This window comes from Pungitius pungitius, chromosome 4 (assembly GCF_949316345.1).
Source record: "Pungitius pungitius chromosome 4, fPunPun2.1, whole genome shotgun sequence".
NCBI classification, from domain to species: Eukaryota; Metazoa; Chordata; class Actinopteri; order Perciformes; family Gasterosteidae; genus Pungitius; species Pungitius pungitius.
The window spans coordinates 433,138-449,535 of NC_084903.1; the positions used below are offsets into that span (position 1 = coordinate 433,138).

General features: G+C 44.8%; 1 protein-coding gene across 5 annotated transcripts in view; it reads right to left on the bottom strand.

Annotated features, from left to right (window-relative positions):
- Nucleotides 1-16,398, bottom strand: part of ntrk3b (neurotrophic tyrosine kinase, receptor, type 3b) — a 123,070-nt gene that overhangs the window by 78,888 nt on the left and 27,784 nt on the right. For all 5 annotated transcript variants that reach the window (XM_037484154.2, XM_037484165.2, XM_037484144.2 and 2 more), the window contains exon 4: nt 5-73. In XM_037484154.2, the coding sequence (XP_037340051.2) occupies nt 5-73 (69 nt within the window). The remainder of the gene's footprint in view (nt 1-4; nt 74-16,398) is intronic.

Sequence of the window (16,398 nt, forward strand, 5' to 3'; positions counted from 1 at the left end):
TTACAGCTCGGAGAGTTGGAGGTGCTGGAAGAGCTGCCACGACAGCGTGCTGAGAGGATTCTTCGACAAGTTGCTGCGAAAGAGAGGGGGAAAAAAGCAACCGTTAAAAATATAATAAGCATTTATTGATTATTGCTTGATGTCACATGTCCTCCGTTTTGTCTCACTTTTTCATTTTTTATTCATTTCCTTTTGATTCAGAAAACCTAATTGGGAATTGTTACCATGGAAAAATTTTGACATTTTTGCTTAATTTTTCATTTAATCTTGCACGGTTTGTATATCCACTTCTGCAGGTTGAATAGACTCAATTACTGTAAAATAAAATAATAAAACCAAATACATTACTTTAAAGTTAAATAAGTCAAGTAGGGAAGTGCTATTACAAGATAAGGGGAGCGGGCCTGCTTGTGGAGCTTCCTGGTCCTGCCTGCGCAATGAAAGAAAAAAAGTGGACCGCTTTCTAGTCAAATTATTCAAATGTCTTGAGGAACTCCCTCTGGATCAGGAAACTATTCAATTCAAAAACATGAGATTTTAAGAGAGATCTTACCAGAACCAATTTAAATGTGAAATGAAGGCATTTAGTTTATACATTTTATAAGAGACGCAACATTAAAGCCTCGACACAGCAGCCCACCATCAGACCTGAGACGCAGTCCAACAGAAAAGATAAGCGCTCGGATGATGACTCACACGTTTCACACATTAAAGGACACATTATCTACCAATACATCCTGGAAACGACATAAGCTATTCATTTCAGAAGACAAGTTCAAATGGGCTTATTAAACATGTTGTATTGGTCAGGTGTTCAAACTGTTCAAACAACTCAGGGTATTTTTAAGGTAACAGAAATACAATAGAAAATAATAAAATTCAATATATTTTTTTGGACATTTGAATAGCAGTATACAAGTACACTGGAGTATGAATGTACAGTTTTTAAACATGTTACAGATAATTGTATAGTATGTGGCAGGTTCATTTATATATGGAAGACCTATTAGATACTCCTGCAACCAGGAGTGTTGCCGTGGCAACAGGCAGCAGAGGATGCTGCAGGTCTTGCTCATTTCCTCTGATATCACACATGTGCACACACGCTCTCTCACACACACACACACACACACACACACACACACACACACAGGTGAAACCCAAACAGGTACATTCGCCAAGTCACTCACACACCGGTTAAATCATTTTGCCACCTTGAAATGCTTGTGTAAATGCATTGCTGCTCTGAATACAGGGGATATGTGTGTGAGAGTGATGTAAAGACGCTACAGGAAAATGCACCTCCCAAAGAAACCCTGTGGTCCCAAAGGGACTGTATTATACACGGAAAGAATAGATTTCAAAGGGAGAGAAAGTGAAAAGATGGGCGAGCAAACAGCAGCTCATTAGGTGATGTAGAGCAGGGCCGCTCGGCGAATCACACACACCCCAAAATAGACACACATTAAGATCACTGATCTCCAAATAAACACACCTCAAATGGCAGACCTTAAAAAAAGATCTCCAAATATACATAGACTAGACCCAAATAGTTTCTCAGAGTGAATAATGAGACAATGAGAGGCTGCACAGGTCCTTGGACTCCTGGAAACACCTCAAGGTGCCCAATGGTCTCTGCACAATGATCCAATGTCAGCCTTCAATACTAACGTAAATCCAGCAAAAGCAGTCATTACTGAACCCATTTGTAGGAGTAGATTTATTTCAACTTTACGTAAGTAGATGTCGGTTTGTTGTCACTTCTGCTGTAACTTGGAATCTTGTGTGTAGCGAGCCGTATGAGCTTTGTGAAAATGGATTATGTGTAAGGCCCCCTGCCACTGGGTCAGAGCCGCCATGGAGCTCACTCTGCCGATGACACTTTAATAAATACTAGAAAATTACCTGGCAAACAAGAGCAAAGACAATAAAGGAACAACACTGTTCCTGTTCATTCAATGATTAAACCATCAAAAGCAAAAGCTCTTCTCAGAAATACAAGAAAACACTTTAGTCGTAACGCTTTATATTGTTATCTTCATCCTCAATATGCCTTTTCAATTCAGATACCATTATGTCATGTTCTTAGGAAAGGGTGCTGCAAATGTAATTCATGTTTTAGTATCCTTGCAAGCAAACAAATCATCTTAAGCAATACATGTTTTAATACGCATGAGCTTTGAGTGACAGATGCAAACACACTTTTTTTCTTTGCATACAGATAAGGGAAAGTGGGAGAGGAAGCCCTCCTTCACGTCTCCGGCAGGAAGTGTTCTGTTTTCAAAGGTCATACTTCGCATCTCGACAAGAAATGTCAGCTAAAATTGGATCGGGAGGGGTAAATGCGTTAATAAATATATAAACAAATCAGCAAGTAAGGCATCAGTGGCGACTCAATGCCAACAGACAGGAGGTGAGGATGAAGCATTGATTATTAAATTAAGAAATTAGCAGGGGAGAAAATGAATTAAACACCAGGCGGCTCTGTTTGGAGGCCTCGCAGGACACGTACTCCACAACAACCCCACACGCGTGGACCGGTGCTGCTTCTACTACCACCGGTCATCTCCACACACACTGCTCATTTGAATAAGGAACTATGTGATTCACATGAAATTTTCATTAGCTCCGGGTTTGGAAAATATGCGCCACGGCGATGGATGTATCTGGCTGTTAATATTGATGGCGGCGCCGGCTCCCCAGCTGGAGGGCGCCGAAGTGAATGCTAAGTCTAAACCCGGGTGTTTGCTCCTCTGCAGAGGAGGCGCGACTCCTCCTCCGTCTCTCTTTAATAATTCTGTTTGGCACAGATGCCATTGGGAGGGACGGGCTACTCGAGGGGGTTGGCTAATTAGTGCAGCATCACTGGTGGCTACTGTGTGAGTGGAGGGGGGCTCTGCAGGTTGACATTCAGGACCACGCGCAGAGGAGAACCAGACAGCCTCTGAGCGAGGCGTCGCACCGGATCAGCAGCGTGGACGTGGTTCTAGTGGTCGTCTGCCAAGCTGAGGGGAGGCGACTGATACGTGCTGCAGCGCCATGAACTAATTAATGCTTCTTTTGCTCTTTTTATTGGATTTTTTTACAGCGTATTTGTTTTGTTTCCCACAAAACACTGCGAGGCCTTTGGCGCTCCGAGTTGCAAGCTGCAAAAAATAAAAATATAAAGCATCGAGTGGAACTTTAACATATCTCGGGTGTCAATCTTAGGAAGTTGTTCATCTTTGGCCTTGAAAAGCTGACATTTTAGAGAAGGGAGCTTTCTCTCACACAGCAGCCAAGTGCAGTTTATTAAGTAATGTTGCATTAATAATATAAAAGGCAAAAGTACTTTGATCTAGGCCATCTCTCGCAGCAAAACAGAAAGTAACGTGTACAATTCAGAGAAAACTGTGTCATTGATTACCAAAAGGAGCAAATACGGGACCACAAAGAATGCATCAATAGCTGTTTAATGAAAGTACCCGTTTACTCTGCTTCTCTCCACCACCGACTCGTGCAACACAACATTTATTGTCAGCCTGCAGCCTCGTGCATATTTAAGCTTCTGCTCCCCCAAACAGGCCAGAAAAGATTCTTCTTTGCCTGGAAAACTGAGTCAAATGAATGTCTTCGCCGTGTCTCAAAGACACCACGTGTTTTTATGGCTTTAATATGTTGATCCTGTGAATAATACATCAAAGCTCAGGCCGCTTATCACCAAAGGTATTCCCGAAATAAATGCTCGCGCTCATTTGCAGAGGATGAACTTACGGCAACCCTGACACTGTTCTAGAGCTGGAAGGTAACATAATAAACCTCCACAGTGACAAGTGTTAGCTGCTGTTAAGATCTGTTCCTGCACCACTCCAGCCTCCCACGTGCCTCCGCCTGGTTAACTGTTTCATCTGCTTCTCATCGCATTGCAACCACGCATCACATGGTCTCCATCCTCCACAGAGCCGAGGCCTAAATGCATCTGGCCTGACTGCACCTAGAGATCTATTTGGTTTTTTATTCTAAATGTATGACCATTATTCCTGTGGCAAAGGCTAAAAATGATATTTTGGCAATATCATAGCTTCCTTAGTTATTTCAGGGCATGTACATGTATAGAATGCATATAGAGATTGAAAAACATGTTTCAAAAAATAATTCATTTTCATTTTGGAGCTTAGGGCCTTGGCTGGACAAAAGAGAGTATTCCACTTTATTCAATTCTATCAGGTAGATATTGTGTCATTTATTTTCTATTTCAGGCCTCTTATCAAGACATCTGATAAGAATAGGTTCATTTGACTCATGTACCTTACTGATGGATGTGCCGGATGGGGCTACACGCGTCCAACCCCTTCTGGCCTGCTGCTTTATGAAATGCCCTTTGCTGACATTGATAACATGTTTGAGTGGATTTAAACACCAATGAAGCCACCCAGGAGTATTGTTCTAGACAACTGTGAGAAACCTTCTCAGCTTTTCTTCCGGCCTTGTTTCTCAAAGTGCTTTTTCAGCCTGATTGTGATAAATACATACCTAAGTTGTATTTGTTAAATAGTAAATGTAATGGAAATGGGAGAGGATGCTCCTTATTGGATGTAACAGTGCACCTCAGGAACAGGTTTTTGTTAACATGATGTCGATGATATAGTGTCTACTATAGTATAGTGTAGTGTACTATACTATAGTGTCTTTTGCCCAAAGCAAAACATCTTGGATCTGCCAGTAAGTGAGTGAGTGAATGCATTTTAGTCATGATCCATTGGTCTCAGTAAAGTGACCATTGGTCCCTCATTCCAGATCTGCTGCTGCCTGGAGCGAGCAGTCAGAACAGAGTGCAACACGTGGGCTCCTGCCTGGGCCCATTTGTAATCCCACAGTCCAGAGGACTGGATGAAGCATTGTCTTAGTTAATTAAAGCATTCCCAGAGAGCTTCTGGCTTGGCCCCTGTGTCCGTCTTCACCACAATGATTGTTTCTCCCCACAAATAAACAGAGACTACCGCCATGGGAGCTGCAGGACAATGGCCATAACTCTTAAGAGCACTGAAGGCTTCTGCAATCACAGCTCTTATCACCTAGATGTGCACCCTGGGAGTCCTACGCCGCTGTCAGAAGCTGAAGGGTGAACTATTAGAGGAAGCTCAGACTTGCTGAACTCCAAACTTTGTGCAATGCTAACATACTGATGTTAAGCCCTTTACCATTTAACGATTCAACCATCTTGGTTCAGCATTACCACATTTGTTAATAAGCACTGAAGAAAAATACAGCTCATGTTGATGAGGGAGATTTGCCGGTGCAAAATGATTGGATGGATTGTGCTAAATGTAATGGGAAGGGATCACCAAAGTGATTTTAATAGGTCCTGAGAGGAACATCTGACATCTGGATGTCTGTGTGAAATGTCATGGCATTTCATCCACTAGTTTTGGTCTGGACAAAAGTTATGGCAGAACTCTGAAATAGAGGTACAAATGGATTATTGTATAGTAAAATACTGCAGTCAATAAAGCTACATTTAACAATATTACTTTCCATCGCTGACCAAATGACCTTTTTAGTCCAAAGCGGTAGACGTGGTCACATGCTGTTTAACTGATACTGATACACAGCAGCGGGTTTAAGAAGGATCCACTCGTGTGGACACTTGTTGAAACCAACGTACCATCGTTTCTGAATTGGACATCAAAGCCTGCCAGCATCACTGTTTATTGGATGGTTTTGTATACACCCAAATACCAAAACAGTTCCGTAAACTGGGTTTCTATAACAGACTGTCTCTGAGGTACATGAGAAACTCGTCCTATTTGATGTCCAAACAGGACAGCCATAGGCCTGAGCTGTCAAGCACGTACACTGAGGCGCCTTCAAAGTATTTTTAAAACGTGATGCATGAAATGAGGACTGTCGCCACTCCTTCCTGTTTCATTAAAAGAAATAAATAGGAGAAGACAAAGAGAATTGAATCCGACGACCAGTTTCTCCTTGACGGCACAAAAGCACTGGTCTCAAGGACACTCTTTCCTACACGCTTCGCCCACTAACACAACGATGCAAATTTATGGAAATGTAGGTAAGGCTATCGCGAATGAAGATTTACTGTCTAAGCATCTTCAGATTACATGTTGTTTCTGTAAAAGTGATGCTGTGCCCCAGACACCCTTGACAACAACTGCAGACACGTAGCATGGATATGTATGCATGGGTGGGCAGGGGAAAGGGTGGAGGGTGGAGGGGGGGGTCACCCAGCTAAGGTTATACAAGATAAAAGTCATCCATACGTTAAAGAAAGGTACATATTTTAAATAAGACTGAATAAGAAAAATCTGACCCAAATCTGACCGTTTGGCAATGGTTTTATTAAATAGACCTATATTATTCATTAGAAATGTATATTGTACACTTTACTGCAGTGATGGGGTACAAATGTTTAATTTTTTAAGAATCCATTTAGATGAACTGACCTCATTACACATATTTGATTGCATAAAGTGGCAGCTAAATACTATCAAGAAGACAAAAACACTCCAGATAAAAGCTTCTCACGGTACATCGTTTCATTTTTCAATTATCAATTTATGGGATTTGAACGTATAATATATATATTTACTTTATCAATTTTTATACAACACCTACAAATACATTTTTTCAAAAAGAACAAATGAGAAAGAACACGTTTTGTTTACTGCATTGTGTCCCTCCCGGTACAGCTTCTACAGACTTGTTGATTCAAATCAACCTTGATAAACTGGAATATGTTGTATTGTTGACAGACAGTTGAGTCAAATGTTACCATAGAACAACATTACATGAATGCAGTGGTTACTCTGAAAATGAGCAAGTAGAAATTATTTCAAGCTAGGCAGCACTTCTGGAATTCTATATTACACAAATTATCATATTAATCCAACAAAAAGCTTTTCTCAAATTCACCATGGAACTGCATCAAAATGAATAATATTCCAGAGGCAGTGAATTGGAGTAATTACTTGACCAACACCCACAACAAAGCTGAGAACAGCTCATAGCATAATAATAGCAGATTAAAGCGCTACAAATCATTTGCTCCTCACCTGTAATTAGTTCCTGCCAAAAGAGGCCAAAAGAAAATGAGAAGAGTTTAGAGGACTTTAGTGAGAACAAAAATAGGGATTATTAAAAATGCCAGTTAACATGGACATCAAATGCCTCCCGTCTGCAGGGTGTCCTGAACGGCGGGCAAACAGGAGCCGGTTCAGGGAGCTGCAGCTGTTTGTCAGCCTGACCACAGCTCTGGTGTCTAACATCTGCACAGCTGGCAGCTTCTCCGAGGCCCCTGAGATGAATGACAATGATGGATTCAGGTGGACGGGCCTCGTGTTTCACAAACATAACCCTAGCAGGTGAGATCCAAATCATTCCCGCTCCCGCCGGCAGGAATGAGCGCGGCAGCATTCAGAACATGAAACACCTCCCTCGCAGCTCGGGTGCAGTGGGTTGGGCCGCCTCGCTCCATTAACCCGGAGGATCTATTTTTCCTCTCATCACGCAGCGCTCCTGCAACAATAACACCTTCCCCTCTCCACGCATTACACATCGGGGCGTCTCTGGCCAAGTGGCGTCTCTGCAGTAATGAGTGATGGTTTAGAGAAGCTGGGAAGAGGGGGGGGGGGGGGGGGGGGGGGCTGTACACATCGGCTCAGGTGCGCGAGGGCTTGAGCTCCTCCTGAGCACGACGGGGCACAGACGGTCGGGAGATGAAGCTACGCGAGATGAAAGGAGTAGACGATGATGACATCACCTGGGAGGAAACTTTAAATTTGGCTTTAAACAGCGGCTCAACACATGAAAGTGTCAGCTTCTCGCCCTGTTGTTGGCAGACCATCAGACACCAGTCATAAACCAGTGAGATCCTTTTTACATCGACCGTCAGGCTAATTATATTCGTAATATTTGATATATATTTGATATAATCATATCACCATATTATATAACATAAACCAGCGCTTTTCACTGCATGATTTATTCCAAATGACATTAAGGTGATTGGAACTAACGCCATGATACGGTATCTGAATAGATGCCTTTTAGCAGGTCATTCAGCTCCCTCACACCACGTCCACCATCACCTGCTGCCGTTCGCCTCTCTCCACCAATTCAAGACCAGAGACCGATGGAGTTTATTTTCCAGACCTCAATACTTAGAAAATGAAACAGCAGCAGCTTGCAGGCAGGCTGCCAGCCCCCATCGAGTCAAGCAGACTTGAAAAATCCAAAACCCACGGCGTGTGTCTGGTGGAGGGCCGGCAGCTCGCTGCTGAGAAGGTGTCGGGGTGCGCACGCCGTACCAACACCAGCCCGCGCTCGGCTGGATGATTGCCACTGCCGCACAGCAGCTCTCAGCATCCCCCCCCCGCGCGCGCCGTAGCTGTCATACACGGCCACCTGGGGCAGCCATCTTGCCTTGTTTTGACGAGGCTGGGTGAGTGGGGGGAGGAGCAGGGGCAGATGGTGCTGTTGGACTGGCAGGGGGAACGTGGCTGGCACCGAGACGGGCAAGACTCAAGACAGCAGGAAGCCATCTTGACCCAGCTGGGGCTGCCAGAGCTTAATTTTGATCACCCCACTGGAGACCGAGGGTCGGGGGTCCAGGCAGGGCCAGGACCGGGGAAGACGGGTCAGACAGCCCATCCTCCCAGAATCCCCTAATGCCGATGGCAAATATCCTTTTAGGGATAATTCTGTGTCTTTGTGCCACTGAATTCCACAACTTCATCACTATGAGCATACTAATGTGATTTTTAATGAAGAGGGAGCTGAGGGAAAAGGGAGACTGAAGGGAAAGGTTTATGTGGAGTAACCTTAATATAAAAACAGAAAATAATTCATTCAGTACATTAAATTATGTATGTATGATTACAATATTATTATATGATGAATATATTTGGAAAACAAGACCATTAGTCTACAGTCCTGCTAGCAGCTCTGTGAGGCTCTGTATGCAGGGCCAAGGCTACTGTGGCTCATCCTCAGAGCCATGTGCTTGCATCACATCATCATTTGTATGTTACATATTTTCAGAAATTGGTTGCAGAGCTGCCGTCAGTAAATGCAGTTAAGACAAACCCAAAACAGTAGTTCCTCCCTGCTAGGGTCACTTTCTTGGGGAAAGCCAACAGGCCAATTAGTAGAAAAGGAACAATCAATATCTGACACCATTCAAAGCTACCGGATGTATTCCCCCATGATGGTCTCAAACATTCTTTTTTTCTGTTTGCTCTTACAGTAGTATGATGTGAGAGCCATGTCCAAAAGAATTATATTAGTGCTGGGCAAAGATTAAAAATGAACTTGAATAATCGCATGATTGTTATATGATTAACAGCGATTCATCGCAAAATGAATTAAAAACTGTATTTCACGCTTTTATTTGGAATTTATTTTATCAGAAATATATAAAAGGGACTCCCGAAGCTACATCAAGTCAACATACAGTATATAAATCTGTTGTTACCATGGAAACATTTGTCTTGAATCAGGGAACAGCATAGACAGTCTATGCTCAGTTGGAAGGTCCCTTTTAGGGTGGTCTGGCACAAAAAGCTGCTGGAATTTACTGTGCAGGGGGCTTTTTCATCTGTAAAGCTTATGGAAAGCTGGAAAAACAGCTTTGGTGTGTAAACGCTGAAGTGGTGCTGGATAGAAGATCATGCCACTTTGTACTGGTCACCGATAGCTTTGCTTTTAATGATGAATCTGTCTGGTAGAGAATGAAAATAAAAATGTCCATTTAAAAGAGCATTGTGTTTCTCCATTTCTTTTGGTTAATGTGTGCAGCTGTTAAGCCCCCCCACGCTCCATAAAAAAAACCCTGTTAAGGCATGATAATATCATCGTCGGAGTTAATTGCTATGCTAACGCATTTTTTTATAACGTGCTAACGACATTTTTATATTAGTGCCGTTAACACCTTATAAAAATATATATATATATAAATAAATGAAGCTGTGTACTTTCCCACAGGAACAGCATTTAAAGCAAAGGCCAGAGCAATACTCTCCATTCTTAGATGGCCAGTAAGCCAAGGAAGCCAATGTTTCACTCTTTGCTGACATGACTTAATTAAAGTGCCACAGCCTTCTTTAAGTTCTTCAGGTTTAATGGGAGCATTAACAGAACAGTTTTAATTACAGCCAGAGCCCAATGGTCTGCACCTGGAAGACTTGAAAATCAAAAGCTGAACAAAAGCGTGGTGGTTAGTGAGGAAGAGGAGGTGCCATGGACTGACCCTCACACTTCTCTCCCTCTGACAAACTGCTGCATGTTACCAGGACATGTAGTTGGAAATTACACCAAAATAACATGAGGATTCTAGGATTAATATGCATTCTTATGCGCTGATGCAGAACCACACATCCAATTTGAATTGTGCAGTAGAAAAAGAAATCTTTTTTTGCTGTGCCTCCGATTGCTGGCTGATGGAAATGGAAACAACAAAACCACTGCTGTTACTGGTCTCTGCTGCTTCCAGGTAACTGTTCAATAACTGCAGTCATCCAGTGCATCGATCGCTGTGTTTATCGTGAAAAGAAACGTAGCAAAATGTTTGTTCATTCTTTCCCGGTTTGAACCGTCTCAATTCTTTTAGCTTCAATTGTCTGAATAAGAAATGTAAACATCACTTAGGAAAAAGAAAAGGATGAAAAGATAAATACACAAATAGTCTGAGTCAAGATAACGTAATTAGGAAAGCTCTGATTTGGACAGGGATAATCACAGCGGGGTCGCAGTGTGTGCAGCACTGCACTCTCATGGTGACATTTATCAGACAAGGCTCGACTGATTACCTCAGAACTGTGATTGCTAACATCACTTCAGTCTTTTAAACATCTGGAGAGAAGCAGGGAGTGAGCACCTGTGAGAATCATCCCTGACTTGAGGCCTCTCATCTCTGCGGCTGTGATAGGGGGATAAAATACAGTTCTTACTGTTTCCTTTCTGTAAAATTGTGCTATTTTTAAGATCAATAGTTATCTAGACTGTGAAGCCGAGTCTCCAAAAACCCATTCACGCTCTAATGGCTTTGAGGGCACTCTTCATTTGATAGCATCTTACTTTTAGTCATGAAAGTAACTTACACACAATAGTTATTCATAATTATACTTTGGAAGAAACGGATTTTTCTGAGATTGTTGCAGCTCATCAGCATCCGTGTGGTGAAATACATACATACAGGCTATTTCCCATTTTCAAGGTCAGTCCTGTATAGCTGTACGATGTATGTCACGGGGGGGATCACGGCATCAGCGCAAGAGAGACCAGAGGCTCCATCCAGAGCCCCCCCCCCCGCCCCCCCCTGCACAGTAAATAGCAATCTTCTCTGCTGAAATGCACATCCGCTTATCCAAACACATCCGAGGGCTCATCGCCGGCGTGGTTTGATTGACAGCGGACCGCGCCGGAGCGCCTCGTGCTGTGTACACCCAATGTCAGGCCTCAGCCAGACGACTGTCTCCAGCTCACAGTGAGTGGCGACTGATGTGGGAGGTTGAAGGGGGGGGGGGGGGGGGGGGGGGGGATGCGAGAGAGAGAGGGAGGTCGGGCGAGTGGTATCAGGAATCACAGGAGCTCATCAGGCCCCCCGGGATTTGGCTGCTGCTGTTCCAGTTTTAGTCTCCGGCCGCGGGGGGGGGGCGCCGCTGAGAGGCTCCCGCACGCCACCTGCTCCATTGGCTCAGGTAAACAAAAGTTTTGTCGCCTCGATCAGCGCTTGACGGATCCAAAGCAGGAACCCGGGGCCCGGGTGGGAGGGAGAGCTCCGTGTTGCAGGCGCCATCGATCCAGTCATCCTGACACCGAGGCCCCTGGGAGCGCATGTCCCTGCACTCCAGATTAACTGGAGCCATTATTCCTGCGGCTCACCACAACCCGCAGCCGTCCCAGGGCCCGCAGAGCCGTCGTGAAGCATTAGGCTCCGCTGGAGGATTTACAGGTGGCCCGAGTGGCCTCTCTCTGTCCCTCAGAACGGCCCCCCAGCTGAAGGCCTCTGTTCCCCCTTCGTGGTGCTTTCGTTCCTAATTTCCGTCTCTTGCTCTCTGTCCCTGTTGCTATTTGCAACAGCCGTCATTTCTAAAGGTCCAAATCATTCTTGACTTTTCTTCTTTTTCACTCATTTTTAGATAACTGTTCCTCTTTCTGAGATTTTCCAACAGCGGTTTGGTTGTGCGCTTTAAAGTCTGATTGTGTGACAAATAGGGATCTGTCGAACCAGGGGACAGTGCTTTGTGTGTTACCGTCCCGTGTGTGAATACCCCAGCATACCAAACCCATGCATCACTCCCTCTTGTCCCGAAAAAAGTAATTAAAGCCCAAAAGAAAAACAAACACACACACTCAAATACACACAAACATCTAACTTCCAAAGAGCAATTTATCCTGAAGTTGATGATTGGGACTTTGGGACGATACAAAGTAGGTGGATTTATTCCTCGCGGTCAAATGGAAGAGATAACAAAAGCAAACAGAAAATGGATCTAACAAACCGTGCTCAACTTTGCTCTGTTTCAAAATACAGTAAATTGTAGTTATTTTATCCGAAAATCTTTTGCCACAGACTGGCAATGTACTCAGATCTCCGATCTTAACTCGGTCAGAACACGGAAAAAACAACTAAACCTACAATAAGATCGAAAAACTCAACATTATCCACTAACATCTTACAGCAAATGTTCAGAGTAAAAAATACATGGAATATGGAATCCCTCAGAGATGTGCCCCCCCCCCGGCATCAGTTTATCTGAGCGCTGCACAATCTTCAACCTCAGTCCTCCGCCCACAGGGCTCATCCTACAGATACACACCTACAGCACGGACCCATGCATTCCTTTCACAGGCCATGCCGCGCTCTCCACTCAGCCAGCGTGCTCCATGACGCCATCAAAACACACACACACACACACACACACACACACACACACACACTCACACACACACGGGAGCGTGAGGTTGGATCGTGAATTTGAAGTATAAATTTATGAATAACCTGATTCAATTTGCTTTCCCTAAAGTCTGGGAAATGAGCCACACCTGCTGCGTCCGATGTGTTCTTCTGTGCTGTTGACCTGTAGTTTGATATAAAAAAAAAATCTATTGGAAAAATCTATCCCCCACACTGCAGAAGAGCGAAACAGTTTGCATTGTCAAACACCAGTTTTTGGTCCATTCGATGCAGCAACACGCCGCGGCGTCTGATGGTCCGTTTCCAGCACTGAAGAGTGATTTCATGTGGTGAGGGTTTTCGTTTTCTTCCTTTTTTTAAATGGCGGCCGCGGTCTGCTACAAAACGTAATGTTCAATTTAGCACACTTGGAAAGCAGCAACGCGCACCCGCGGAGCCCAGTGGGCCCGTTCAGATCAAGGGTTGATCAGTCCAAGGGAGGATTCTTTTGATGCAATGCGTGTTAATTGTAACCTCGTAGGGAGCCTAGAAATGTCGTAATCAGTTTCCTGCTTGTAGTCAGCTCCACCCTCTTGGGTCACATGGTTACAAAAAGCCAGAGTCAAGACGCCGCACTGGGTCGCTCCCACCTTCTCCGGGATATAGAGGGTCGGCCCAACCGCCTCCCATGTGATGCCCGACGCGGAGACGGCGTGGGTCTGGCCATCCCTCACACCTCTGAGATTCACCGCGCAACCTTTTTTTTTTTTTAGACACCAGAGGAAGCGACAGGCGGAACACAACAGAGGCCGCAGGTGTCATCTGGATAACCGTTTCATCTCCCTGGCCACCTTTCATCTTCTCAGCCACCGTGCGAAGTGAACGGGCCGCCTGAAGACCTGAAGGAGCAGCTCTGTGAAGAAGGCACCAAGCAGGGGGAGGAGGAGGAGGGCGAGGAACAGAGAGAGATGGAGGTGTATTTTAAAAGGAATGCCGAGGAGGGAGTTTAAGAGCCTCGGCAAGGTAAACAGAGAATAATCAGACATCTATTTATAGGCGGTCTCAGGCCGGCCGGCCAGCTGACCCCAGTCTGAAAGTGACATTTAGGAATACATTTTTTTTTTTTTTAAAAGGTTGTTGCAGGAAAGATTTAATGAGGGAGAGTCTCTCCTCTTCCTTCTCCCTGTAGGGAGTGACCTTTGTGACTCCCCTGTGACAACATTCCCTCCACATTTATTGAGCCTCTGCCTGGCCTGCTCTGGAATAAAGGGAAGAGTCGCCACAGCATCCAGACGATGACCTTCAATTTGACACGGGCGGGGGGGGAGAGGCACGGCGAATGGCGAATGACGCCCGGCCGGCAGCATCAAACGGGGTAGGCCGGAACCAGCGGCGACAGAAATGAGTTGAAAGGCCCGAGACCTCGCAGTGGCGCCTTTGTTGATTGACTTTGTTTCACCTGGTTCTCTGAGTGCAGGATGAATGTGTTGGAGATGAATGTCACGCTAGCAGAGCAGGAACACCGGCCATTCACTAACCAGGCACATGGGGGGGGATCAAAGTGGGCGAAGGGATGGTTCAAATGCTTATTTTCTGGTGAAGAAAAAGTTTTTCAAAAGCACAAGTGATAGAAAATCGGGGTTATCCGGAAATTGATGTATTTTCAGGCCAATGCAGTATTTGTAAGAGCCGAGCAACCGCCGGTCTCAAAGTCCAAGGAAAAGAGAGTCTGGCTCTGTAAAAGGTCAAAGGTCAAGTACACATGCAATCATTGCTCTTTTCCAGCCGCAGCCCCCCCCCCCCGCCTGCCAGACCAGGTGAAGCTTGTGTACGATAGTGTGAACAGGTGTTAGAGAGCACAAAACAAGGCCATCAACGGTCAATATTTAAATGCAATAATGACGATCCCAGCCCCACCTCCACCATCAGATGCCTCCACCCGTTCTCCACCATCAGATGCCTCCACCCGTTCTCCACCATCAGATGCCTCCACCCGTTCTCCACCATCAGATGCCTCCACCCGTTCCGTTAAATAAACCTCAGCCGAAGCCATACATGACAAGGGGAGCAGAATCCTTCAGTAGCACCATGTGTCTGGGTAACCTCAGAGAGCCCCCGGAGGGGGGGCTTAAAGCAGAAGGGAAAGGTACCCGTATATAAAGACATTTCATGTGGCCTCTTGTCCTTCGTGTCTCCGTCATCGCATCCAGCGGATGAGGGCAAAGGTCGGACGGTTTGACACAGAGACACGCTACTAACTGCTTTCATGGTAACGATGGCAGGAGGCTATTTAGAAGCTCCTGGCTGGAGACCTCGCCTCTTCCTTTGTGATCGGAACGGAGCAGACGATCCTTTAACGGAATGTGATCAGAGGCAACATTTCTGTATTTGTTAAGGGATGAAAAAGCCATCTATTGGTGTCTATTTAATTACACCAGTGAGCAATATTGTGATTTAGAAGCGTTGGCTTTTTTACTGTAAATAGATATAAATGGAGAAACTAAATAGAGGGTGGAAAAAAAAAAAAAAACTACTACTTTTAATCAAGACTGATGCAGAGCCAAATGAAGGAGATCTCACACCTACTCAATAGACTACATTCAGCCGATTGTGCTTCATGCTACATACTGCATAGCTGGCACAAGAAGCAACACTGCCAGTGTTATATATTATAATGTAGTCTAAATAAAGTGATTAAAGGCATTACCACATCTTTCCTTCAATGTTTCCTTTGGCATAAATACACAGAAATTATACGGTGTGATATTGAGGGCATCAACAGTCACTAATTTGGACTTTTGAGTTAAATGTAATAGTAGGAATCAGAAATGAGAAAGTCCATGTCCATAACACAGAGCTATTTCTGGAAAACAGTCCGGTTTTATGCTCTGTAATTAAGATGTGGACAGGACCCACCACTGGATCCATTTGTCTTTGGTAGCCCTCCACCAACGTGCAAATAAAACCCAAATGAGGCCGGGGTCGTCCGGGGAGCAGAGGCTGGACACACGTGAGATGAAATACGGGAGTGCAGGCAGGTAGCTCGCCATCAACTGTGGACCCGAGTATGCTGCAAAACATGACTGTTTGTTCCTTTGCCGTCGCCTTTATGGTACTCAGGAGGTACGGGGCGGTTTCATCAGTTTCTCCAGCCGCAACAATAATGGTGTGGGAGGATTTGCTGCTGAGTCACAGGGGCCACGTTAATGTGTTTACTTGATAAGACGCTATTTGGAGGACAGATAACCCTCAGAAATATTACAAAAGTCGCTGGACAAGAGATATGTTTCTGCTTCATTATTAATAAATCGACTCATTTGCACCTATGTGTTTTATAGGCAAAACCGCATTTACTCCACCCGAAGGAGACGGCATCAGACGACTCGTTTAAAGTCATAAGATGCTGCAGCAGAAGTTATTCCTCTACTCGGCTCAAAGGTCCGGCGGGCCGTGTGTGTGACTCCTCTCCGGTACCCGGGCCTCCTCCCACAGTCCAAAGGCCC